At 53.2% G+C, this 25,895-nt stretch overlaps 1 protein-coding gene across 4 annotated transcripts in view; it reads right to left on the minus strand.

Moving 5' to 3' along the window:
* The window catches only part of SMURF2 (SMAD specific E3 ubiquitin protein ligase 2), a 161,761-nt gene extending 147,967 nt beyond the window's left edge, over positions 1 to 13,794 (minus strand). For all 4 annotated transcript variants that reach the window (XM_068264044.1, XM_068264042.1, XM_068264043.1 and 1 more), the window contains exon 1: positions 13,641 to 13,794. In XM_068264044.1, coding sequence (XP_068120145.1) covers positions 13,641 to 13,692 — 52 coding nt within the window. In that variant the 5' untranslated portion in view covers positions 13,693 to 13,794. The remainder of the gene's footprint in view (positions 1 to 13,640) is intronic.
* Between the last annotated feature and the right edge of the window lie 12,101 nt (positions 13,795 to 25,895).

Consider the following 25,895-nt stretch of genomic DNA (forward strand, 5'->3'; position numbering starts at 1 on the left):
AAATGCAATCTAACTCAGTGCAGTATACAGAGGAAACATTAGGCATGTACAACATACATATCATCAAATAATATTTCCAAACTTTCCTATCAAGGCTTTAGCCGCTTTTATTGAGCTGGTTGGCACCCGCAGAAGACGTGGCATTTTTGGCGGCCGGTGAAAGTCATTTGAAAGGGATCTACCGCTGTTCCATTCAAATGAATGGAAACTATTTTTAAACAACGGTGAAAGCCTTTGGAGTCATTGGCATAAACGCTCAGAAGATCACATTGTCTCGTCTTGGACGTTATATGAAGTGTCCAGCGTTGTTGGCGTTCTCTTATAGGGCTCAAAACGCGACCTGACTACAGCACGGGAACCAATCCCGAATGCTTTCCTGCTCGGTAGCAGAAAAGTGTTTAGCATTAGCCAAACGAGTCGCCACCATCCGCCCCGCAGAAGCCCGCCAGCTCGAATAGTTTTGACAACGTGAAAATAAAGTTAGAAATGCTTGTGTTTTTACTGTGGTCTAACCCCCACTCCCCCCACCTTCTAGATTGGAAAACCTATAATAAAAAAAAATAAAATAAAAGCTTCCACACTGTTCTAAATGAAAGTGAGTTTCTCTTCTTGGAGTTGGACTCCTATCTTGTATTATAGACCTATTTTAACTCAGACATGTACAGTCTTCAAGGACAACTGAACTGAGAGGGATATTAAACAATACCAGTTGCCTGGCAGCTCTGCTGATCTATTTATCTGCAGTAATGTCAGAAAAACACCAGAAACAAGCATGCAACTAATCCTGTCAGATCTGACAAGGTCAGAAAAACCTGATCTGCTGCATGCTTGTTCGGGGTCTATGGCTAAGCATTAAAAGCAGAGTATCAGCAGGACAGCCAGGCAACTGGGATAGTTTAAAAGGAAACAACTCCATATCCCTCTCGCTTCAGTTGTCATTTAAAGAACTGGAAATATTTAACTCAATTGGTTAACCAGGCATCAGGCAAAATAACTCTGAAATGTGAAACTCACAGAATTGGACCTATCATAAGTGCCGCCAAGACGACATTCTTCCATCTACCCAACATGAAACCACAGCGGCTCCAGGGAATTCTCAGTGTCATTTAGGAAATGAGTAGGCGGACAGCACAATGCTAAAGATGAGAGGTCAGAAAGGGCCAGACAAAAGGCAGAGGTCATTACTATGGCCACATCCTAATCCCAGCCTTCCTTCTCAGCATTCCTACCCAGTTACTTCCTATTATCTTCTCAACCACAAGGAACACACACCTGATCTACAAGCTCTATGGACAGGACAAGGACAGCACTATCACCACAAATACAACCTACTCAGAAAAGGCCAAGGCACACTTGCTCGGAAAACGTATCGCTTAAAGGGGATCCGAGCTAAACTTTTACTCATTGTAGCTTCGTTCTTAAGTCGAAACACTCATCTCTGTCCCCTGTACCTCCAGTGCTCCCCTCTGTGTCACCTCTGCCCTTTGTACCTGTTTATACAAGTTTAAAAGCCATTTTTTCTTTGATTCTTTTACAAATCAATTTTCTCAAAAACTACAAGTCCAATATGAAATTTTTTTCACTTGTTCCCATTGAAACAGAGAATCCATGCCGTTCGTATCGGCGGGGCGTTCGTAAGTCCGGGATTACCTGTACTCTAATTCCCTATAAATTAAACAAGCCTCTCCCACAGCTCCTTTTGTGCCTTGGTACTGTAGCATGGGCTTATGGGAGCTCAGCCTGGTCAGGAGGAGGAGGAAGTTACTAGCCATTGATTTCAGAGGCAGGGGGGAGGAGAGAGGAGGAGAGGGGACTTAATTTACACACAGGCAAGCTGATAATCACAGGCTGAGAGCTGGAGATGCTATGTGACAAACAGAACATGGCTGCCCTCGTATCACAGGAATAAATAATCATACACTTTTGAAGCTGTTCGCAGCTAGCTATGCTGTGTAAACTATCTAAACTTTAGATAAGATATATAGACAAGTTACTCGTGTTAGTTTTTCATCTAGGATCCGCTTTAAACAGGATAATTCCTCCCACTGCAATTTAGTAGAGTGGGCGGAGTTGAGAGCAAGTATGCCTGTAAAAGACACATACTTGTCCAGTGGCTGCCATCAGCCAGCAACGCATTGTATGCAGCATGTGACTCCACTTACACAGTGGGCTGAGGTACTCAAGCATTGCTTATTAGTAGGAGGCCTTTTCGGTCTCTTATCCCCCTATACAGTCCTAGTGGTTTGGGTCACCCCGAGCTGCTTGGTTACTCTGTCATAGCAGATGACAAACTGACTGGGTGGAAGCGGCAATCCAGAAGCGCGGTGTATACCAATGTAATGGTGAGGATGCTCTTCAAGGCAGTCCATCCAGCAAAGCCTGCCAGAAAGAAATCAAGTGCCTAAAGGTGACCATACTCCGACAGATGGGAACCAGATGTAGCCATAAGTTCAATCCCTCAGTGCAATGCTATCGTGACCCAATCCCTCAGGAACATCTCTAGGCCGAGGCTGTACAGACCGTAGTTAGCAGGCTGACATGTTCTGATGCTATGCGGGAAGGTGGTGAGCTGAGGTGAGTGAGGCGGGCATAGCGAGAAACGAGACTGAAGCTTTTAGTCATCTCGGCTAAGTTGATCCACCTGGCCGATCGCTGGCCAGGTGGCAGTCTGCAGCTGCTGTACACACGTTACAATTATCAGTTGAGGCGGTCATTATTAGGCGACTCAGCTAATTTTAATCTAGCGTGAGTATGGCACTTAAGTGGCCTGAGCAAGCAGCTAGAGAATCCTGAGGAAGAGATGTGCCTCTACACACTGATAAAGTAGGTATCTTCCTCTTACATTTTACTAAAATACATTAAAGCGGATACGAGATGAAAAACTATAACAAGTAACTGGTCTATATATCTTATCAAGTTTAGATAGTTTACACAGCATATCTAGCTGCAAAAGTTTATGATTATTTATTCATGTGATACAATGAGGGCAGCCATGTTCTGTTTGTCACATTGTCACAGGCTGAGGGCTGGAGATGCTATCAGCTTGCCTGTGTGTAAATTCAGTCCCCTCTCCTCCTCTGCCTCTGAAATCTCTGGCTAGTAACACCTCCGCCTCCTCCTGCCCAGACTGAGCTTCTGTAAACCTTTGCTACTGTATGAAAATGTCAAGGCACTCTGAAAAGCTGTGGGCGAGGCTTGTTTAGTTTATAGGGAATTAGAGTATTAAAACAAAAACAAAAAAATATTTGGCTTGAGGAATGCCCTATTAACAATATGAAAGGAACACAATTATGCAATGAGTAAAAGTTTATCTAGGGCCCACTAACATTTATACACAATTTGAAATAGTGAGCTGGTCAACGCATATAGAAAACTCTGCCAGGACTTGGGCACTGGGGCCATAGTTAAGTCTGTTAACAGTGTTGAACCCAATTCTCTGCTTCCAGCCTGGCAGATACTTTTCAGCATGCTGTAAAACGCTTTGTGGACAGCTTTTCCGATCTATGCCTGTAGGTTACTCCTCCACTAGCTAGTTTCTGCACTCAAACCCTGCATGAATATTGTGCCAGTAACTCAACATGGAGTGCCTGAGCAAAGCCATCAGGATCTGGTAATACACACCACATAACATAGCAATTAGGCCACATATATGTTAGTGGTTAGTTTTCTGCACGGTACAGTAGTCACAGCTGCTCTTCCCTGTGCCACAACTGTGCACAGCAGATCTGACAGCAACTACCTGTGTGATATTCATAGTCTTGTAATATTCATGATTTCGTTACAAACTGGAATGCCTCGTTCTACACCAGGACAAATCATTTATACTTCAAATGAAAAAGCACAGACGAGAATCTTATTTTTGTTCTACAGTGAGGAAGAGGTTTGGAACTGAATTGTGCTTTTAGTGCTTTCTTAATTTCTGTTTGGAATGTCACAATTATCCTGAAATAAACTTACGGTATATATTTCAAACAGTGACAAAGAAAGCACCACCTCTTCTCTATAGTACAGGTACTCTGGTGCATTTAGACCACCCTGCATGCTCTACTGTACCGCAGACATGCTGCTGCTCTTCCCTTCCACACTCTACTGTACAGGGCACGCTGCTGCTCCTCTTCCCCTCTGCGCTCTACTGTACAGGGCACGCTGCTGCTCCTCTTCCCCTCTGCGCTCTACTGTACAGCAGGCATGCTGCTGCTCCTCCTCCTCTTCCCCTCTGCGATCTACTGTACAGCAGTCATGCTGCTCCTCCTCTTCCCCTCTGCGCTCTACTGTACAGCAGGCATGCTGCTGCTGCTCCTCCTCCTCCTCCTCCTCCTCCTCCTCTTCCCCTCTACGTTCTACTGTACAGCAGGCATGCTGCTGCTCCTCTTCCCCTCTGCATTCTACTGTACAGCAGGCATGCTGCTGCTGCTCCTCTTCCCCTCTGCATTCTACTGTACAGCAGGCATGCTGCTGCTCCTCTTCCCCTCTGCACTCTACTCCCTCTGCACTCTACTGTACAGGGCACGCTGCTCCTCTTCCCCTCTGCACTCTACTGTACAGGGCACGCTGCTCCTCCTCTTCCCCTCTGCGCTCTACTGTACAGCAGGCATGCTGCTCCTCCTCCTCTTCCTCCTCCTCCCCTCTGCATTCTACTGTACAGCAGGCATGCTCCTCCTCCTCCTCTTCCCCTCTGCACTCTACTGTACAGCAGGCATGCTGCTCAACCTCCTCTTTACGCTCTACTGTACAGCAGGCATGCTGCTCCTCTTCCCCTCTGCATTCTACTGTACAGCAGGCATGCTGCTGCTCCTCCTCCTCCTCCTCTTCCCCTCTGCATTCTACTGTACAGCAGGCATGTTGCTGCTCCTCCTCCTCTTCCCCTCTGCATTCTACTGTACAGCAGGCATGCGGCTGCTGCTCTTCCCCTCTGCACTCTACTGTACAGGGCACGCTGCTCCTCCCCTCTGCACTGTACAGCATACGCTTCTCCCCTCCACGCTCTACTGTACGGCGCACGCTGCTCCTCCTCCCCTCTGCGCTCTACTGTACAGCACACGCTGCTCCTCCTCCCCTCTGCGCTCTACTGTACAGCACACGCTGCTCCTCTTCCCCTCTGCGCTCTACTGTACAGCACACGCTGCTCCTCTTCCCCTCTGCGATCTACTGTACAGCACACGCTGCTCCTCTTCCCCTCTGCGATCTACTGTACAGCGCACGCTGCTCCTCTTCCCATCTGCGATCTACTGTACAGCGCACGCTGCTCCTCTTCCCCTCCACTCTACTGTTCAGCACACTGCTCCTCTTCCCCTTTGCGCCCCACTGTAAAGGGCACACTGCTCCTCTTCCCCTAGAGCCAAGCTTTCAAGGGAAAAACCCTGACTAAGAAAACTGGGATCTGCTTCTTTTCCATCAGCAGAGTCAGACCAGAAGATCTGGGGATGCATTTAAGGAAAATAGATACTGCCAACCTAACCACAGTCTGGAGGTGATAATCTGATGTCTGTACATACAGTTCATATTAGCCTTTTACATACAACCACCACCTGAACTGTAAAGTCGTATACACATGCTGGACTGAACTAGGTCCCAAATGTCCTCCATAGCTGCTCATCTGACATATGTACAGGTGTCTCCCAGGATCACTGAGCATCAGCAACAACAAAGCACATGGTTCCTCTCCTTACCACACCCTCCATGCGGTGCAGTCATCCCTCTTCCCCAGCCCATGGCAACAGCACACATTACTCAGCAGTAGCAGAGAGACTTATCCGCATGCACTCATGGCCAGAACTATAGCTCTAGGGATTGTCCCAATCTCTATAGGCATAAAGGGCCATACACTGGTCGAATGCAGCCTCCGATGGATCAGAAACCAATTGCTGATCGATTTGATCTGACAGGATGGAAAATTCAAGTCGATCTGCTGCCGGCAGCAGATCGATGGTCCATAAGGGGCCTATACACTGGTCAATTTCAGCCATTTATCGATTCTATAGAACGACCGATCAGAAATGGATTCTTTTACATCTATCAATCTATCGATTTGTGGCCGATTTCAATCTATTTTGATGGATATGATCTGACAGGATGGAAGATCTAGATCAATCTGCTGCTTATTGGATCTAATGGTCCAATAATGCATTTAAATAGATTTCCAATAGATTTAAATTCTGAAATCTATTGGAAATCTGCTCCTAGTGTGTGGCACACATTGGATAGATTCCTTTCAGATTCAACTTGACAAGCATCTGACAAATCTAGAAAAAAGAAAAGAGAGGAGCGCTCTCTGGTATATTAACCTTTTTAATTGTGCTTCTTAGCGCAAGGCAATAAAATAACACTTACAATGTGTATATAAAATCAAAGCTCATCACATAAATGAAGTACGTCGCCACGTCCTGATGTAAACTCAACCGCCTGGTTCGCCTCCGCACTATGGCCAGTAATGCGGGGAATCCTAGGATTGAAAGCGCCGGCAGGATCTGGGACACGGAAACTCGGCAGCTGCCCTGCGTCTATGGCGTCATGACGCGTTTCGGCATTCGACGCCTTCGTCAGATGACGCAATGACGCATGGGGCATAGTAAAATAGATGGCTGGTTGCCATGGTGCCCTGGCGGCTACGGTGGCCGCCAGGAGGCAAACAGTATTCAGCGCTGCCTGCAACGGAAAGTGTATCCCGTTTCTAGGCAGTCGGAAACAATTATTAGTGGATACAATATCAATTGGGACAGCGGGGAAACGGTCGCACCGATTCAAAATAAAAATAAAATACATCAGATGGATTAGGTAAAATCCCTGAATTCCCCATATCATTACTACAAGCCATTAGCTACAAATCAGATCCAGCAATATATATGCAACACAACTAGATAAATGACATGTATACGGGTTTGCAGAAAACTCCATAACCTGCATCTATTCTCTTCGGGTTCTCTAATCGCTTTAATTTTTATATACGCATTGTAAGTGTTATTTTATTGCCTTGCGCTAAGAAGCACAATTAAAAAGGTTAATACACCAGAGAGCGCTCCTCTTCTTTTTTCTGTTTACCAGTCCTTTTTACTCTGATCCCTGAGTAATATTGGAGCAGCACTCAATGGTGATTTAACGTGTAGATATCATGACTGATTGAGCGCAGTGGAGTTGTGTACTTTGCTTGTATCTGACAAATATATCTGATGGTCGAAACCTGCTGCAAATCTATAAGTGTATGGCCACCTATAGAGTTGCATTGGATCTAATTGTCTAGCAATGCATTTACATCGATTTCCCATAGATTTCCAATAGATTTAATTCTGAAATCTATTGACTATCTGTTCCTAGTGTGTTCCGGTGCTCGGAGAAGCAGCGGACGAGACTGAGAATTACTGCAGCTGGAGCAGGTGAGATTTCCAATGCACATTTACATTTGGTGTGACGCGTTGTGATATTGCACAAGGTTACCCATGCACCTGATCAACCACGCTGATTAGATTCAGACCAGAGAGCGACTGATCTGTTTGCTGCACTAGGCAAAAATCGATGTGCGTAAGGGCGCCTCTACACCACACAATTATACCGTTAGCGTCTGATCACCAGACAACATTACTACAACATTGTCCAGCAGGTGGGTCTTGCTAAGATGAAATAAGGTGAATTTAGACATTGACCTAGACGCTTCACCTAGCTCATCATTATAAAGGAAGTGCTGAACATAGTTATAGCAGGTAAAGTCTCTGCAGACCACCAGCTGCTGCTGAAGACCTGTGAAGAGAATCATGCTACTGTAGCTGGTTTGCATGGAAGAAAAAAATGACAACTTGAGCCAAGCGCCAACTGGAAGCCAGTCAAGTTGATTTATGTACAATAGTCACTCTCCATCATAGCTGCCATCTGTTTGCTGAAATATATTTACGATTTCAGCAGCTCCGTGTGTTACATCATAAGGACCATTCATGGATCCAGATACAGCATGGAAATCTGTACACGAAGGGCAGACAGGAGCCATAACAGCAAGCCTGAGAAGGGTTTGGGATTAGCTAAATATTTCCACCGAAGACATTTCTGCACAGCTGACCAATCCAAAGCGTTATACCAACACTGGTCTCGCGTGAACAAATCTAAACATTAAATGAATACAGCAGCTCAAATACAAGCAATTACAGTAGGATGCCGGTTATATGGACTAACTAACCAGCAGTCTCAACCAACCAGCACAAATCCACAGCAGCACTCAAAGCGGTGAAGGCAAATTCTTAGGCTGTTTGTGGGCTCTGCTGTGCTTAAAGTGGACCTGAACATACACAGGACTCAAGGAAAACACAGATGAATCCTCCCTGTATGTATTTAGAGAGTTTAGCCTGCGTAATTACCCCTCATCTGTGACTAATCACATGTGTAATTTGATCTTTCAGCGGTGTCAGCACAGGAATCTCGGCAGAGCAGCTCATTTGTAAATACCGAATGTTAACCCTATGTCTGCTTCCATGAAAGCAGGAAGGTCAATATACTTTCAATTTCTGTAGTTTAACATTTAAAGCGGATCAGAGATGAAAAACTAACTATAGCAAGTAACTTGTCTATAGATCTCAGTGTTCTCCCCAGAATTATTTTCCAGCCGGGTGGCATGAAATAGTAGCCGGGTGGCATGAAAAAGCAGCCGGGTGGGGAGAGATGAAAATGCAGGGCAACTCTGCTTACAGCATAGGAGGTGGTGAGGAGGTGAGCCAATGCCAGCCGGGTGGTCACCAAATCTAGCCGGGTGGAGCACCCGGCTAAAAGAGCCTGGGGAGAATCATCTTATCTAAAGTTTAGATGGTTTACACAGCAAATCTAGCTGTAAACAGCTTCCACAGTTTATGATTATTTATTCCTGTGATACAATGAGGGCAGCCATGTTCTGTCTGTCACAGGCTGAGGGCTGGAGATGCTATCAGCTTGCCTGTGTCTAAGTTCAGTCCCCTCTCCTACTCCCTCTTCCCCTCTGCCTCTGAAATCAGTAGCTAGTAACCTCCTCCTCCTGCCCAGACTGAGCTCCCATAAGCCCTTGCTACAGTGCCAAGGCACAAAAGGAGCTGTGGGCGAGGCTTGTTTAGTTTATAGGGAATTGGAGTATTAAAACAAAATAAAAAAAGTATTTGGCTTGAGGAATGCCCTATAAACTATATGAAAGGAACACAATTATGCAATGAGTAAAAGTTTATCTCGAATTCACCTTAATACAGAGCTTATGATATATACATAGAGAGAGAGAGAGAGAGAGATGTATTAGCCAGGCCAATTTTTAACATCTCAAGCAACCAGAAAGCACACTTATCTGGCATTAGCTGATCCCTGTTACCAGATAACCAAGAATCGAATGCTTTACATAAGGATAAATAATAGCCACAGGAAAAGCACGGAACATGCACATCCATGTACTACTGCCACGTAGAGCGACTTCGGGAAGGGTTAACTGGTCAGGTCATTCAAACACGTGACAATGCTTAATAAGTCCATTAGTGCAGGCGAGAAGTGTCTAGACACTAAGATTAAAGGGCAGATCGACTAAAGGCTCATACACACGCTCAACAGAAGTCTTTTAAATGCAGGATTATTAAACAACTTGAAGATGTTGGACAACTTTTGTCAAGCAAAACATCACGGATAAGAGGCAACCAACGACTGATAAGACGCAACTGTTGGATTGACTTGAGCTGCCTCTTATCAGTAATATTTTACTTGACAAAAGTTGTCCAACTTCTTCAATAGTGCACTTAAAAGACTTTTGTTGAGCATGTGTATGAGATTTAACAGATAAATATCTGTTGGCTGCCCATATACTGCAGGCCGATTTCTGCATGAAATCTTTCCAGAATCGAGCTTGCGACATTGCTTCCCCCCCAACTGTTAGTGCCCCTAGATCCGTGCATTGTAATCTCACCCGCACCTGCTGCAACTGGCCAGCTTCTCCCAGTCTCCTCAGCTATCTCCCCTGAGCACTGCCATCATGCACAGCCACTACGTGGTGGCGCAGTGTGTAGTGTCACACACATGCATTGCCGATGCTCGGAGAAGCAGCGGACGAGACCGAGAGTCACTGCAGCTGGAGCAGGTGAGATTTCCAATGCACATTTACATTTGGTGTGACGGGCCTGCCGCCTTTTTTCGTGATATTGCACACTGTTACCACCACGCACCTGATCAACAACATTGGATCGATTAGACCAATCTCAATTTAATATCAGTCAAGTAGTTGATCTGGCTTTGCTTGCTGCGGCATTGATTCACCCTTTTCTCCGCCTCTGGCCGCTGTGTTCCACATCATTCGGATGCTTCCTCCATCCGGCTTTGAAGGAGTAAGTATCTGAGTGATGGAATGCACCAGCCAGGGGAGGCAACAAGGGTGAGGTAATCTCCCCTGGCCTACAGCTAAAACATCCATATCATAGGAAACTATGATCGAACACTTAGAAGTTCCTCCCTATTGGTTCACAAATGAGGTAGGGATTGTAGGTTTGTTCCTGAAGAGTACCTGTGGTGAACTGCAATTCAAAGAAGAAAAAAAATTAACCAAATAAGAGGGAAGCCGTTAGATCCTCTAGGGAGGCTTCTCAAGTCTTCTTGAAAACCACCACTGCTGCGCACAGAGCATAGCCTACAAAAGCGTGTTGGATATGTTCCTCCGGCCACATATCCCACTGCGTACAAGTGCAGCTGTACTGTGCGAGTACAACCGTGCATGCGCAGTAAGCAGAAGCAGCTCATAGACGAGGGGCTCCAAGCTAATGGGCAAGCACAGTACGGCCACGCGCGAACAGGAGCACGGTCGCAATCTTAAAGCCAGCCGCTGGTGGTCTCCAGGGCAACGTGGAAAGGTAAAGCCTGTGGAGGGTGCAGGGGAGCCCCTTTCATTAAGGGAGGTATCTTTTTTTTCTATGTTAATCAACCTCAGGTTATTTTTAAGTGAAATTTGTATGCAAGTCAGAACACTGTGCCTCCAATGTACACCATTATCCAGTACTTCCAAAATTACAACTGGAACCACTGGAATTACCAGGGGCTGAAACCAAACTTTGCATGGGGCTAATACAATTCAGAAAAAGTGATTAAAGAGCAACAGAAGTAAAGAACACTTGACTATTGGCCACATTTCCACTTAAGCAGAATACACAGCGTTTCCTCACCCCCGAATCGCAAGGGGAAACGCTGTTTATTCCAGCAACATCATGCCATCTTAATCGCATACTGATGAGCTGTGTATGGCACAGCTACAGGGATTCTGGTGAGTACCCGCATGTCTGCAAGTGTCGGCATGTGTCCCACCCTCACAAGACGTATGCCGGCTCAGTGAAAAAGGGCTCCAATTTGCATCCACAGCATTATAAATAGAAACCACAACAATACTTAGCTAAACCTTGCCCACTGTTCAAAATGTTAAAATCCATCTTAAAAATGCGCGTGATTTCTCTGCGTCTGCAAATTCTGAAAGCCTCCTGAAGAGGCGCTCCAAGGAGCACTTGCGATATTGTAACACATAAAGACAGATTCCTCCTTCCTCATCTAGAAGATGTGGGAACATGTGAATTAATATAGCTATACCATAATCTGTGGGTGTAAGGGAACATTATTGCCAGAAACACAACAGGATCCTTTTATCCAGAGCTAGTACTATATAAAGTGGGGACTGAAAGCTTGAGAAAGAGGTTCATATACCTGAGGGGCATACATATAAAATCGGCGCCGGTAGACTTGGGTGCAGGATACAGCCATTATATGCGATTATAGCGATTGCTGGAGGCCGAATTATTGCGTTTTTTAAGCAACTTCGGCTCCGTCTTTTGACGGAGCCGACGTTACTCAGTGAGCGCCACTATAGAATGATTCCCATTATAGACTATGGCCGCGCTGGCTGCGCCCATATCTAGCAGCGCTGAAAAGCACTGCTCCGACCTGAGGGTGGTCTGTGTGTGGGGAGGGGGTTGTCAAGACACTGACCACCTACATCCAAGGAAAAAGCTGGACCCCCAACAATCTCTACCATCAGGGACCCCAATATCTACATCAGGGTCTCTGCCTAGAGAGGATTCAGACTGTAACTAGAGGCAAGAGATTCCATAATCCTGTATTTCCAGAGGCACAGCTGGATACCCCAATCCTTACACCTGGGGCCCCTGGCTAAACATAGGTGATCACATATCAATATTCATGTCCCTGTGGGAATGTTGTGTGTGTGCGTGTGGGGGGTTGGAGGAGCAGTAGTAGACCCAAACAAGGGGGGCTTATATTACACTGTATTTCCATGGGCACAGCTGGATGCCCCATCCATACCTAAAAGACCCTGGGCCCACTGGCAAAATATGGGGGTTCACACATCGTTACTGGAGGCCCTGCATACTTTTTTTGGGGGGTAGTAGACACTAACCATGGGGAGGGCTTATATTACACTGAATTTCCATGAGTACTGCTGGATGCCTGTTCAGAAGATATTGGGGGCCCTTGGCTCAATATAGGGGGTTCACATTAATTCTGGGGTCCCTGTGTATGTATGTTGGGGAAGTAGTAGACACCAACCATGGGGAGGTCTTCCATGACTATTTCCATGGGCACAGCTGGATCCCCCATCCTTACCCAGAATAGACTTTGGACCACTAGCTAAATATAGGGGTTCACATATAAATACTGGGGTACGTGTGTTGGGGGTAGTAGACACTAACCATGGGGGGAGGGCTTATATTACACTGTATTTCAGGCACACAGCTGGATGCTCCTTCCCTACCAGGAGATACTAGGGACCCCTGGCTAAATATAGGGGTTCACATATAAATACTGGGGTACGTGTGTTGGGGGTAGTAGACACTAACCATGGGGGAGGGCTTATATTACACTGTATTTCAGGCACACAGCTGGAATCCCCCTTCCTCCCCCAACAGGTACTGGGGACCCCTGGCTAAATATAGGGGTTCACATATAAATACTGGGGTACGTGTGTTGGGGGTAGTAGACACTAACCATGGGGGAGGGCTTATATTACACTGTATTTCAGGCACACAGCTGGAATCCCCCTTCCTCCCCCAACAGGTACTGGGGACCCCTGGCTAAATATAGGGGTTCACATATAAATACTGGGGTACGTGTGTTGGGGGTAGTAGACACTAACCATGGGGGGAGGGCTTATATTACACTGTATTTCAGGCACACAGCTGGAATCCCCCTTCCTCCCCCAACAGGTACTGGGGACCCCTGGCTAAATATAGGGGTTCACATATAAATACTGGGGTACGTGTGTTGGGGGTAGTAGACACTAACCATGGGGGGAGGGCTTATATTACACTGAATTTCAGGCACACAGCTGGATGCCCCCCTCCTCCCCCAGCAGGTACTGGGGACCCCTGGCTAAATATAGGGGATCACATAAATACTGGGGTACGTGTGTTGGGGGTAGTAGACACTAACCATGGGGGAGGGCTTATATTACACTGTATTTCAGGCACACAGCTGGATGCTCCCTTCCTCCCTCAGCAGATAGTCTCTCTGGCTGCAGTTGGGGGGCACAGCTCAGTGTGGGGACTCTGGTCTGGCTGCGGCCGCACAGTACAGGGAAGATACACAGTAATGGAGGGGAAGACCGGGCAGGCCCGGGTGAGCTATAGATTGGGGAGGGGAAGCCGAGCGGCCCCGGGGACGCCTCTTACCGGTGAGTCGTAGCTTGACGGGCCCGTTCCTCCGGGATCCCGGGTTAGACATGGCCGGGAAGGGGAGAGTCAGGCTGAGAGCGGAGGAGGCCCGGATCTCTCACACAGCAGCGCCGCCATCACAGGGAGGAGGAGGAGGGGACTGGCCGAGCCAGGAGGGGGAGGAGACACACAGCGACAGACTCCGCCCACTAAGGGGGAGCAGACAGACTGCGTAGCTCCGCCCTCCGAGGAAGGAGACGTACGGCGAGGCACCGCCCCTCACTGCTAGACAGCGGGTGGGGAAGAAGGCCCGCCCCGTCTGACTGGCTGATATCCGAATTGCTGAGGGGAGCCCGGGGTGACACGGAGGCACTGAGAGGAGAATGTGGGGTGGGGCCTCCGGGTATAATAGTATGTAAGGGGGAGGTGCTGACACCATGGAGAGGAAGGAAACAGGCGTATAATCTCATCCCAATTCCCAATAGGTAGAACGAAGGCTCAGAGGAGAATAGTGCGGGTCCCTGAGAGGAGGCTGGGCGAGAGGACGTGAGGAAGAACCTAGGGAAAGGGGGAGAGACACTGAGGAGAGTAGTGCGAGTCACTGAGAGGAGGCTGGGCAAGGGGGAACCTAGGAGAAGGGGAGAGAGACACAGAGGAGAGCAGTGCAGGTCACTGAGAGGAGGCTGGGCGAGGGGGAACCTAGGAGAAGGGGAGAGAGACACTGAGAGGAGGCTGGGCGAGGGGGCATGAGGGGGAACCTAGGAGAAGGGGAGAGAGACACTGAGGAGAGTAGTGCGGGTCACTGAGAGGAGGCTGGGCGAGGGGGAACCTAGGAGAAGGGGAGAAAGACACAGAGGAGAGCAGTGCAGGTCACTGAGAGGAGGCTGGGCGAGGGGGAACCTAGGAGAAGGGGAGAGAGACACTGAGAGGAGGCTGGGCGAGGGGGAACCTAGGAGAAGGGGAAAGAGACACTGAGGAGAGTAGTGCGGGTCCCTGAGAGGAGGCTGGGCGAGAGGACGTGAGGAAGAACCTAGGGAAAGGGGGAGAGACACTGAGGAGAGTAGTGCGAGTCACTGAGAGGAGGCTGGGCAAGGGGGAACCTAGGAGAAGGGGAGAGAGACACAGAGGAGAGTAGTGCAGGTCACTGAGAGGAGGCTGGGCGAGGGGGAACCTAGGAGAAGGGGAGAGAGACACAGAGGAGAGTAGTGCAGGTCACTGAGAGGAGGCTGGGCGAGGGGGAACCTAGGAGAAGGGGAGAGAGACACTGAGAGGAGGCTGGGCGAGGGGGCATGAGGGGGAACCTAGGAGAAGGGGAGAGAGACACAGAGGAGAGTAGTGCAGGTCACTGAGAGGAGGCTGGGCGAGGGGGAACCTAGGAGAAGGGGAGAGAGACACTGAGAGGAGGCTGGGCGAGGGGGCATGAGGGGGAACCTAGGAGAAGGGGAGAGAGACACTGAGAGGAGGCTGGGCGAGGGGGCATGAGGGGGAACCTAGGAGAAGGGGAGAGAGACACAGAGGAGAGTAGTGCAGGTCACTGAGAGGAGGCTGGGCGAGGGGGCATGAGGGGGAACCTAGGAGAAGGGGAGAGAGACACAGAGGAGAGCAGTGCGGGTCACTGAGAGGAGGCTGGGCGAGGGGGAACCTAGGAGAAGGGGAGAAAGACACAGAGGAGAGCAGTGCAGGTCACTGAGAGGAGGCTGGGCGAGGGGGAACCTAGGAGAAGGGGAGAGAGACACTGAGGAGAGTAGTGCAGGTCACTGAGAGGAGGCTGGGCGAGGGGGAACCTAGGAGAAGGGGGGAGAGACACTGAGGAGAGTAGTGCAGGTCACTGAGAGGAGGCTGGGCGAGGGGGAACCTAGGAGAAGGGGAGAGAGACACAGAGGAGAGTAGTGCAGGTCACTGAGAGGAGGCTGGGCGAGGGGGAACCTAGGAGAAGGGGAGAGAGACACTGAGGAGAGTAGTGCGGGTCACTGAGAGGAGGCTGGGCGAGGGGGAACCTAGGAGAAGGGGAGAGAGACACAGAGGAGAGTAGTGCGGGTCACTGAGAGGAGGCTGGGCGAGGGGGAACCTAGGAGAAGGGGAGAGAGACACAGAGGAGAGTAGTGCGGGTCACTGAGAGGAGGCTGGGCCAGGGGGAACCTAGGAGAAGGGGAGAGAGACACAGAGGAGAGTAGTGCAGGTCACTGAGAGGAGGCTGGGCGAGGGGGAACCTAGGAGAAGGGGAGAGAGACACTGAGGAGAGTAGTGCGGGTCACTGAGAGGAGGCTGGGCGAGGGGGAACCTAGGAGAAGGGGAGAAAGACACAGAGGAGAGCAGTGCAGGTCACTGAGAGGAGGCTGGGCCAGGGGGAACCTAGGAGAAGGGGAGAGAGACACTGAGGAGAGTAGTGCGGGTCACTGAGAGGAGGCTGGGCGAGGGGGAACCTAGGAGAAGGGGAGAGAGACACTGAGGAGAGTAGTGCGGGTCACTGAGAGGAGGCTGGGCGAGGGGGAACCTAGGAGAAGGGGAGAAAGACACAGAGGAGAGCAGTGCAGGTCACTGAGAGGAGGATGGGCGAGGGGGAACCTAGGAGAAGAGGGGAGAGACACTGAGGAGAGTAGTGCAGGTCACTGAGAGGAGGCTGGGCGAGGGGGAACCTAGGAGAAGGGGGGAGAGACACTGAGGAGAGTAGTGCAGGTCACTGAGAGGAGGCTGGGCGAGGGGGAACCTAGGAGAAGGGGAGAGAGACACAGAGGAGAGTAGTGCAGGTCACTGAGAGGAGGCTGGGCGAGGGGGAACCTAGGAGAAGGGGAGAGAGACACTGAGGAGAGTAGTGCGGGTCACTGAGAGGAGGCTGGGCGAGGGGGAACCTAGGAGAAGGGGAGAGAGACACAGAGGAGAGTAGTGCAGGTCACTGAGAGGAGGCTGGGCGAGGGGGAACCTAGGAGAAGGGGAGAGAGACACAGAGGAGAGTAGTGCAGGTCACTGAGAGGAGGCTGGGCGAGGGGGAACCTAGGAGAAGGGGAGAGAGACACTGAGAGGAGGCTGGGCGAGGGGGCATGAGGGGGAACCTAGGAGAAGGGGAGAGAGACACAGAGGAGAGTAGTGCAGGTCACTGAGAGGAGGCTGGGCGAGGGGGAACCTAGGAGAAGGGGAGAGAGACACTGAGAGGAGGCTGGGCGAGGGGGCATGAGGGGGAACCTAGGAGAAGGGGAGAGAGACACTGAGAGGAGGCTGGGCGAGGGGGCATGAGGGGGAACCTAGGAGAAGGGGAGAGAGACACAGAGGAGAGTAGTGCAGGTCACTGAGAGGAGGCTGGGCGAGGGGGCATGAGGGGGAACCTAGGAGAAGGGGAGAGAGACACAGAGGAGAGCAGTGCGGGTCACTGAGAGGAGGCTGGGCGAGGGGGAACCTAGGAGAAGGGGAGAAAGACACAGAGGAGAGCAGTGCAGGTCACTGAGAGGAGGCTGGGCGAGGGGGAACCTAGGAGAAGGGGAGAGAGACACTGAGGAGAGTAGTGCAGGTCACTGAGAGGAGGCTGGGCGAGGGGGAACCTAGGAGAAGGGGGGAGAGACACTGAGGAGAGTAGTGCAGGTCACTGAGAGGAGGCTGGGCGAGGGGGAACCTAGGAGAAGGGGAGAGAGACACAGAGGAGAGTAGTGCAGGTCACTGAGAGGAGGCTGGGCGAGGGGGAACCTAGGAGAAGGGGAGAGAGACACTGAGGAGAGTAGTGCGGGTCACTGAGAGGAGGCTGGGCGAGGGGGAACCTAGAAGGGGAGAGAGACACTGAGGAGAGTAGTGCGGGTCACTGAGAGGAGGCTGGGCGAGGGGGAACCTAGAAGGGGAGAGAGACACTGAGGAGAGTAGTGCAGGTCACTGAGAGGAGGCTGGGCGAGGGGGAACCTAGGGGAAGGGGGGAGAGACACTGAGGAGAGTAGTGCGGGTCACTGAGAGGAGGCTGGGCGAGGGGGAACCTAGGAGAAGGGGAGAGAGACACAGAGGAGAGTAGTGCAGGTCACTGAGAGGAGGCTGGGCGAGGGGGAACCTAGGAGAAGGGGAGAGAGACACAGAGGAGAGTAGTGCGGGTCACTGAGAGGAGGCTGGGCGAGGGGGAACCTAGGAGAAGGGGAGAGAGACACTGAGGAGAGTAGTGCGGGTCACTGAGAGGAGGCTGGGCGAGGGGGAACCTAGGAGAAGGGGAGAGAGACACAGAGGAGAGTAGTGCGGGTCACTGAGAGGAGGCTGGGCCAGGGGGAACCTAGGAGAAGGGGAGAGAGACACAGAGGAGAGTAGTGCGGGTCACTGAGAGGAGGCTGGGCGAGGGGGAACCTAGGAGAAGGGGAGAGAGACACTGAGGAGAGTAGTGCGGGTCACTGAGAGGAGGCTGGGCGAGGGGGAACCTAGGAGAAGGGGAGAGAGACACAGAGGAGAGTAGTGCGGGTCACTGAGAGGAGGCTGGGCCAGGGGGAACCTAGGAGAAGGGGAGAGAGACACTGAGGAGAGTAGTGCGGGTCACTGAGAGGAGGCTGGGCGAGGGGGAACCTAGGAGAAGGGGGGAGAGACACTGAGGAGAGTAGTGCGGGTCACTGAGAGGAGGCTGGGCGAGGGGGAACCTAGGAGAAGGGGAGAGAGACACTGAGGAGAGTAGTGCGGGTCACTGAGAGGAGGCTGGGCGAGGGGGAACCTAGGAGAAGGGGGGAGAGACACTGAGGAGAGTAGTGCAGGTCACTGAGAGGAGGCTGGGCGAGGGGGAACCTAGGAGAAGGGGAGAGAGACACTGAGGAGAGTAGTGCAGGTCACTGAGAGGAGGCTGGGCGAGGGGGAACCTAGGAGAAGGGGAGAAAGACACAGAGGAGAGCAGTGCAGGTCACTGAGAGGAGGCTGGGCGAGGGGGAACCTAGGAGAAGGGGAGAAAGACACAGAGGAGAGTAGTGCGGGTCACTGAGAGGAGGCTGGGCGAGGGGGAACCTAGGAGAAGGGGGGAGAGACACTGAGGAGAGTAGTGCAGGTCACTGAGAGGAGGCTGGGCGAGGGGGAACCTAGGAGAAGGGGAGAGAGACACAGAGGAGAGTAGTGCAGGTCACTGAGAGGAGGCTGGGCGAGGGGGAACCTAGGAGAAGGGGAGAGAGACACTGAGGAGAGTAGTGCGGGTCACTGAGAGGAGGCTGGGCGAGGGGGAACCTAGGAGAAGGGGAGAGAGACACAGAGGAGAGTAGTGCGGGTCACTGAGAGGAGGCTGGGCGAGGGGGAACCTAGGAGAAGGGGAGAGAGACACAGAGGAGAGTAGTGCGGGTCACTGAGAGGAGGCTGGGCGAGGGGGAACCTAGGAGAAGGGGAGAGAGACACAGAGGAGAGTAGTGCGGGTCACTGAGAGGAGGCTGGGCGAGGGGGAACCTAGGAGAAGGGGAGAGAGACACTGAGGAGAGTAGTGCGGGTCACTGAGAGGAGGCTGGGCGAGGGGGAACCTAGGAGAAGGGGAGAGAGACACTGAGGAGAGTAGTGCGGGTCACTGAGAGGAGGCTGGGCGAGGGGGAACCTAGGAGAAGGGGAGAGAGACACAGAGGAGAGTAGTGCGGGTCACTGAGAGGAGGCTGGGCGAGGGGGAACCTAGGAGAAGGGGAGAGAGACACTGAGGAGAGTAGTGCGGGTCACTGAGAGGAGGCTGGGCGAGGGGGAACCTAGGAGAAGGGGAGAGAGACACAGAGGAGAGTAGTGCGGGTCACTGAGAGGAGGCTGGGCGAGGGGGAACCTAGGAGAAGGGGAGAGAGACACAGAGGAGAGTAGTGCGGGTCACTGAGAGGAGGCTGGGCGAGGGGGAACCTAGGAGAAGGGGAGAGAGACACTGAGGAGAGTAGTGCGGGTCACTGAGAGGAGGCTGGGCGAGGGGGAACCTAGGAGAAGGAGAGAGAGACACACAGGAGGCTGGGCCAGGGGGAACCTAGGAGAAGGGGAGAGAGACACTGAGGAGAGTAGTGCGGGTCACTGAGAGGAGGCTGGGCGAGGGGGAACCTAGGAGAAGGGGAGAGAGACACTGAGGAGAGTAGTGCGGGTCACTGAGAGGAGGCTGGGCGAGGGGGAACCTAGGAGAAGGGGAGAGAGACACTGAGGAGAGTAGTGCGGGTCACTGAGAGGAGGCTGGGCGAGGGGGAACCTAGGAGAAGGGGAGAGAGACACAGAGGAGAGTAGTGCAGGTCACTGAGAGGAGGCTGGGCGAGGGGGAACCTAGGAGAAGGGGAGAGAGACACAGAGGAGAGTAGTGCGGGTCACTGAGAGGAGGCTGGGCGAGGGGGAACCTAGGGGAAGGGGGGAGAGACACTGAGGAGAGTAGTGCGGGTCACTGAGAGGAGGCTGGGCGAGGGGGAACCTAGGAGAAGGGGAGAGAGACACAGAGGAGAGTAGTGCAGGTCACTGAGAGGAGGCTGGGCGAGGGGGAACCTAGGAGAAGGGGAGAGAGACACAGAGGAGAGTAGTGCGGGTCACTGAGAGGAGGCTGGGCCAGGGGGAACCTAGGAGAAGGGGAGAGAGACACAGAGGAGAGTAGTGCAGGTCACTGAGAGGAGGCTGGGCGAGGGGGAACCTAGGAGAAGGGGAGAGAGACACTGAGGAGAGTAGTGCGGGTCACTGAGAGGAGGCTGGGCGAGGGGGAACCTAGGAGAAGGGGAGAGAGACACTGAGGAGAGTAGTGCGGGTCACTGAGAGGAGGCTGGGCGAGGGGGAACCTAGGAGAAGGGGAGAGAGACACTGAGGAGAGTAGTGCGGGTCACTGAGAGGAGGCTGGGCGAGGGGGAACCTAGAAGGGGAGAGAGACACAGAGGAGAGTAGTGCGGGTCACTGAGAGGAGGCTGGGCGAGGGGGAACCTAGGAGAAGGGGAGAGAGACACTGAGGAGAGTAGTGCGGGTCACTGAGAGGAGGCTGGGCGAGGGGGAACCTAGGAGAAGGAGAGAGAGACACACAGGAGGCTGGGCCAGGGGGAACCTAGGAGAAGGGGAGAGAGACACTGAGGAGAGTAGTGCGGGTCACTGAGAGGAGGCTGGGCGAGGGGGAACCTAGGAGAAGGGGAGAGAGACACAGAGGAGAGTAGTGCGGGTCACTGAGAGGAGGCTGGGCCAGGGGGAACCTAGGAGAAGGGGGGAGAGACACTGAGGAGAGTAGTGCGGGTCACTGAGAGGAGGCTGGGCCAGGGGGAACCTAGGAGAAGGAGAGAGAGACACACAGGAGGCTGGGCAGGGAGACACTGAGAATAGTGGAGGCAGAGGCGTAGCAATAGGGGTTGCAGAGGTTGCGACCGCATCGGGGCCTGGGGGGCCCCGAAGGGCCCTCCCTCAACTGCCTTATTAGCTCTCTATTGGTCCTGTGCTCATAATAATGACTTCTATAGATACTTTGAATAGCAGTGATCATTAACAAGCTGCTCTCCATCCCCTTCTTGCACCTGTAGTTGCCGTTGGCAGGTTTTGGTGCACTGTATCAATTGTTATGTGTAGAGTGTTTGGGGGCCCCAATGTAAAACTTGCATCGGGGCCCACAGCTTCTTAGCTACGCCACTGAGTGGAGGGGTCACTGAGAGGAGGACGGGCAAGAGGACATGAGGGGGAACCTAGGGGAAGGGGGGAGAGACACTGAGGAGAGTAGTGCGGGTCACTGAGAGGAGACTGGGCGAGGGGGAACCTAGGGGAAGGGGAGACACTGAGAGGACGCTGGGCGAGGGGGCGTGAGGAAGAACCTAGGGGAAGGAGAGAGACACTGAGGAGAGTAGTGGAGGGGTCCCTGAGATGAGGCTGGGTGAGGGGGCATGATGGGGAGAGAGACACTGAGGAGAGTAGTGCGGGTCACTGAGAGGAGGATGGACGAGGGGGCATGATGGGGAGAGAGACACTGAGGAGAGTAGTGCTGGTCCCTGAGAAAGATGGGTGAGGGGACATGAAGGGGAGAGAGACACTGAGGAGAGTAGTGCGGGTCCCTGAGAGGAGGCTGGGCGAGGGGACATGAAGGGGAGAGAGACACTGAGGAGAGTAGTGCGGGTCACTGAGAAGGATGGGCAGAGGGCACATGAAGGGGAGAGAGACACTGAGGAGAGTAGTGCGGGTCACTGAGAGGAGGCTGGGCGAGGGGACATGAAGGGGAGAGAGACACTGAGGAGTGTAGTGCGGGTCACTGAGAGGAGGATGGACGAGGGGACATGAAGGGGAGAGAGACACTGAGGAGAGTAGTGCGGGTCACTGAGAGGAGGCTGGACGAGGGGACATGAAGGGGAGAGAGACACTGAGGAGAGTAGTGCGGGTCACTGAGAGGAGGCTGGACGAGGGGACATGAAGGGGAGAGAGACACTGAGGAGAGTAGTGCGGGTCACTGAGAAGGATGGGCGAGGGGACATGAAGGGGAGAGAGACACTGAGGAGAGTAGTGTGGGTCACTGAGAGGAGGCTGGACGAGGGGACATGAAGGGGAGAGAGACACTGAGGAGAGTAGTGCGGGTCACTGAGAGGAGGCTGGACGAGGGGACATGAAGGGGAGAGAGACACTGAGGAGAGTAGTGCGGGTCACTGAGAGGAGGCTGGACGAGGGGACATGAAGGGGAGAGAGACACTGAGGAGAGTAGTGCGGGTCACTGAGAAGGATGGGCGAGGGGACATGAAGGGGAGAGAGACACTGAGGAGAGTAGTGCGGGTCACTGAGAGGAGGCTGGACGAGGGGACATGAAGGGGAGAGAGACACTGAGGAGAGTAGTGTGGGTCACTGAGAAGGATGGGCAGAGGGCACATGAAGGGGAGAGAGACACTGAGGAGAGTAGTGCTGGTCCCTGAGAGGAGGATGGACGAGGGGACATGAAGGGGAGAGAGACACTGAGGAGAGTAGTGCGGGTCACTGAGAGGAGGATGGACGAGGGGACATGAAGGAGAGAGAGACACTGAGGAGAGTAGTGCGGGTCACTGAGAGGAGGCTGGGCGAGGGGACATGAAGGGGAGAGAGACACTGAGGAGAGTAGTGCGGGTCACTGAGAGGAGGCTGGACGAGGGGACATGAAGGGGAGAGAGACACTGAGGAGAGTAGTGCGGGTCACTGAGAGGAGGATGGACGAGGGGACATGAAGGGGAGAGAGACACTGAGGAGAGTAGTGCGGGTCACTGAGAGGAGGCTGGACGAGGGGACATGAAGGGGAGAGAGACACTGAGGAGAGTAGTGCGGGTCACTGAGAGGAGGCTGGACGAGGGGACATGAAGGGGAGAGAGACACTGAGGAGAGTAGTGCGGGTCACTGAGAAGGATGGGCGAGGGGACATGAAGGGGAGAGAGACATTTAGGAGAGTAGTGCTGGTCCCTGAGAGGAGGATGGACGAGGGGACATGAAGGGGAGAGAGACACTGAGGAGAGTAGTGCGGGTCACTGAGAGGAGGATGGACGAGGGGACATGAAGGAGAGAGAGACACTGAGGAGAGTAGTGCGGGTCACTGAGAGGAGGCTGGACGAGGGGACATGAAGGGGAGAGAGACACTGAGGAGAGTAGTGCGGGTCACTGAGAAGGATGGGCGAGGGGACATGAAGGGGAGAGAGACACTGAGGAGAATAGTGCGGGTCACTGAGAGGAGGCTGGGCGAGGGCACATGAAGGGGAGAGAGACACTGAGGAGAGTAGTGCTGGTCCCTGAGAGGAGGCTGGGCGAGGGGACATGAAGGGGAGAGAGACACTGAGGAGAGTAGTGCGGGTCACTGAGAGGAGGATGGACGAGGGGACATGAAGGGGAGAGAGACACTGAGGAGAGTAGTGCGGGTCCCTGAGAGGAGGCTGGGCGAGGGGACATGAAGGGGAGAGAGACACTGAGGAGAGTAGTGCGGGTCACTGAGAGGAGGATGGACGAGGGGACATGAAGGGGAGAGAGACACTGAGGAGAGTAGTGCGGGTCACTGAGAGGAGGCTGGGCGAGGGGACATGAAGGGGAGAGAGACACTGAGGAGAGTAGTGCGGGTCACTCAGAGGAGGCTGGGCGAGGGCACATGAAGGGGAGAGAGACACTGAGGAGAGTAGTGCGGGTCACTGAGAGGAGGATGGGCGAGGGGACATGAAGGGGAGAGAGACACTGAGGAGAGTAGTGCGGGTCCCTGAGAGGAGTCTGGGCGAGGGGACATGAAGGGGAGAGAGACACTGAGGAGTGTAGTGCGGGTCACTGAGAGGAGGATGGACGAGGGGACATGAAGGGGAGAGAGACACTGAGGAGAGTAGTGCGGGTCACTGAGAGGAGGCTGGACGAGGGGACATGAAGGGGAGAGAGACACTGAGGAGAGTAGTGCGGGTCACTGAGAGGAGGCTGGACGAGGGGACATGAAGGGGAGAGAGACACTGAGGAGAGTAGTGCGGGTCACTGAGAAGGATGGGCGAGGGGACATGAAGGGGAGAGAGACACTGAGGAGAGTAGTGTGGGTCACTGAGAGGAGGCTGGACGAGGGGACATGAAGGGGAGAGAGACACTGAGGAGAGTAGTGCGGGTCACTGAGAGGAGGCTGGACGAGGGGACATGAAGGGGAGAGAGACACTGAGGAGAGTAGTGCGGGTCACTGAGAGGAGGCTGGACGAGGGGACATGAAGGGGAGAGAGACACTGAGGAGAGTAGTGCGGGTCACTGAGAAGGATGGGCGAGGGGACATGAAGGGGAGAGAGACACTGAGGAGAGTAGTGCGGGTCACTGAGAGGAGGCTGGACGAGGGGACATGAAGGGGAGAGAGACACTGAGGAGAGTAGTGTGGGTCACTGAGAAGGATGGGCAGAGGGCACATGAAGGGGAGAGAGACACTGAGGAGAGTAGTGCTGGTCCCTGAGAGGAGGATGGACGAGGGGACATGAAGGGGAGAGAGACACTGAGGAGAGTAGTGCGGGTCACTGAGAGGAGGATGGACGAGGGGACATGAAGGAGAGAGAGACACTGAGGAGAGTAGTGCGGGTCACTGAGAGGAGGCTGGGCGAGGGGACATGAAGGGGAGAGAGACACTGAGGAGAGTAGTGCGGGTCACTGAGAGGAGGCTGGACGAGGGCACATGAAGGGGAGAGAGACACTGAGGAGAGTAGTGCGGGTCACTGAGAGGAGGATGGACGAGGGGACATGAAGGGGAGAGAGACACTGAGGAGAGTAGTGCGGGTCACTGAGAGGAGGCTGGACGAGGGGACATGAAGGGGAGAGAGACACTGAGGAGAGTAGTGCGGGTCACTGAGAGGAGGCTGGACGAGGGGACATGAAGGGGAGAGAGACACTGAGGAGAGTAGTGCGGGTCACTGAGAAGGATGGGCGAGGGGACATGAAGGGGAGAGAGACATTTAGGAGAGTAGTGCTGGTCCCTGAGAGGAGGATGGACGAGGGGACATGAAGGGGAGAGAGACACTGAGGAGAGTAGTGCGGGTCACTGAGAGGAGGATGGACGAGGGGACATGAAGGAGAGAGAGACACTGAGGAGAGTAGTGCGGGTCACTGAGAGGAGGCTGGACGAGGGGACATGAAGGGGAGAGAGACACTGAGGAGAGTAGTGCGGGTCACTGAGAAGGATGGGCGAGGGGACATGAATGGGAGAGAGACACTGAGAGGAGGATGGACGAGGGGACATGAAGGGGAGAGAGACACTGAGGAGAGTAGTGCGGGTCACTGAGAAGGATGGGCGAGGGGACATGAAGGGGAGAGAGACACTGAGGAGAGTAGTGTGGGTCACTGAGAGGAGGCTGGGCGAGGGGACATGAAGGGGAGAGAGACACTGAGGAGAGTAGTGCGGGTCACTGAGAGGAGGCTGGGCGAGGGGACATGAAGGGGAGAGAGACACTGAGGAGAGTAGTGCGGGTCACTGAGAGGAGGCTGGGCGAGGGGACATGAAGGGGAGAGAGACACTGAGGAGAGCAGTGCGGGTCCCTGAGAGGAGGATGGACGAGGGGACATGAAGGGGAGAGAGACACTGAGGAGAGTAGTGCGGGTCACTGAGAGGAGGATGGGCGAGGGGACATGAAGGGGAGAGAGACACTGAGGAGAGTAGTGCGGGTCCCTGAGAGGAGGATGGGCGAGGGGGCATACTGGGGAGAGAGACACAGAGGAGAGTAGTGCGGGTCACTGAGAGGAGGCTGGGCGAGGGGACATGAAGGGGAGAGAGACACTGAGGAGAGTAGTGTGGGTCACTGAGAGGAGGCTGGGCGAGGGGGAACCTAGGAGAAGGGGAGAGAGACACTGAGGAGAGTAGTGCGGGTCACTGAGAGGAGGCTGGGCGAGGGGACATGAAGGGGAGAGAGACACTGAGGAGAGTAGTGCGGGTCCCTGAGAGGAGGCTGG

This window comes from Hyperolius riggenbachi, chromosome 12 (genome assembly GCF_040937935.1).
Source record: "Hyperolius riggenbachi isolate aHypRig1 chromosome 12, aHypRig1.pri, whole genome shotgun sequence".
NCBI classification, from domain to species: domain Eukaryota; kingdom Metazoa; phylum Chordata; class Amphibia; order Anura; family Hyperoliidae; genus Hyperolius; species Hyperolius riggenbachi.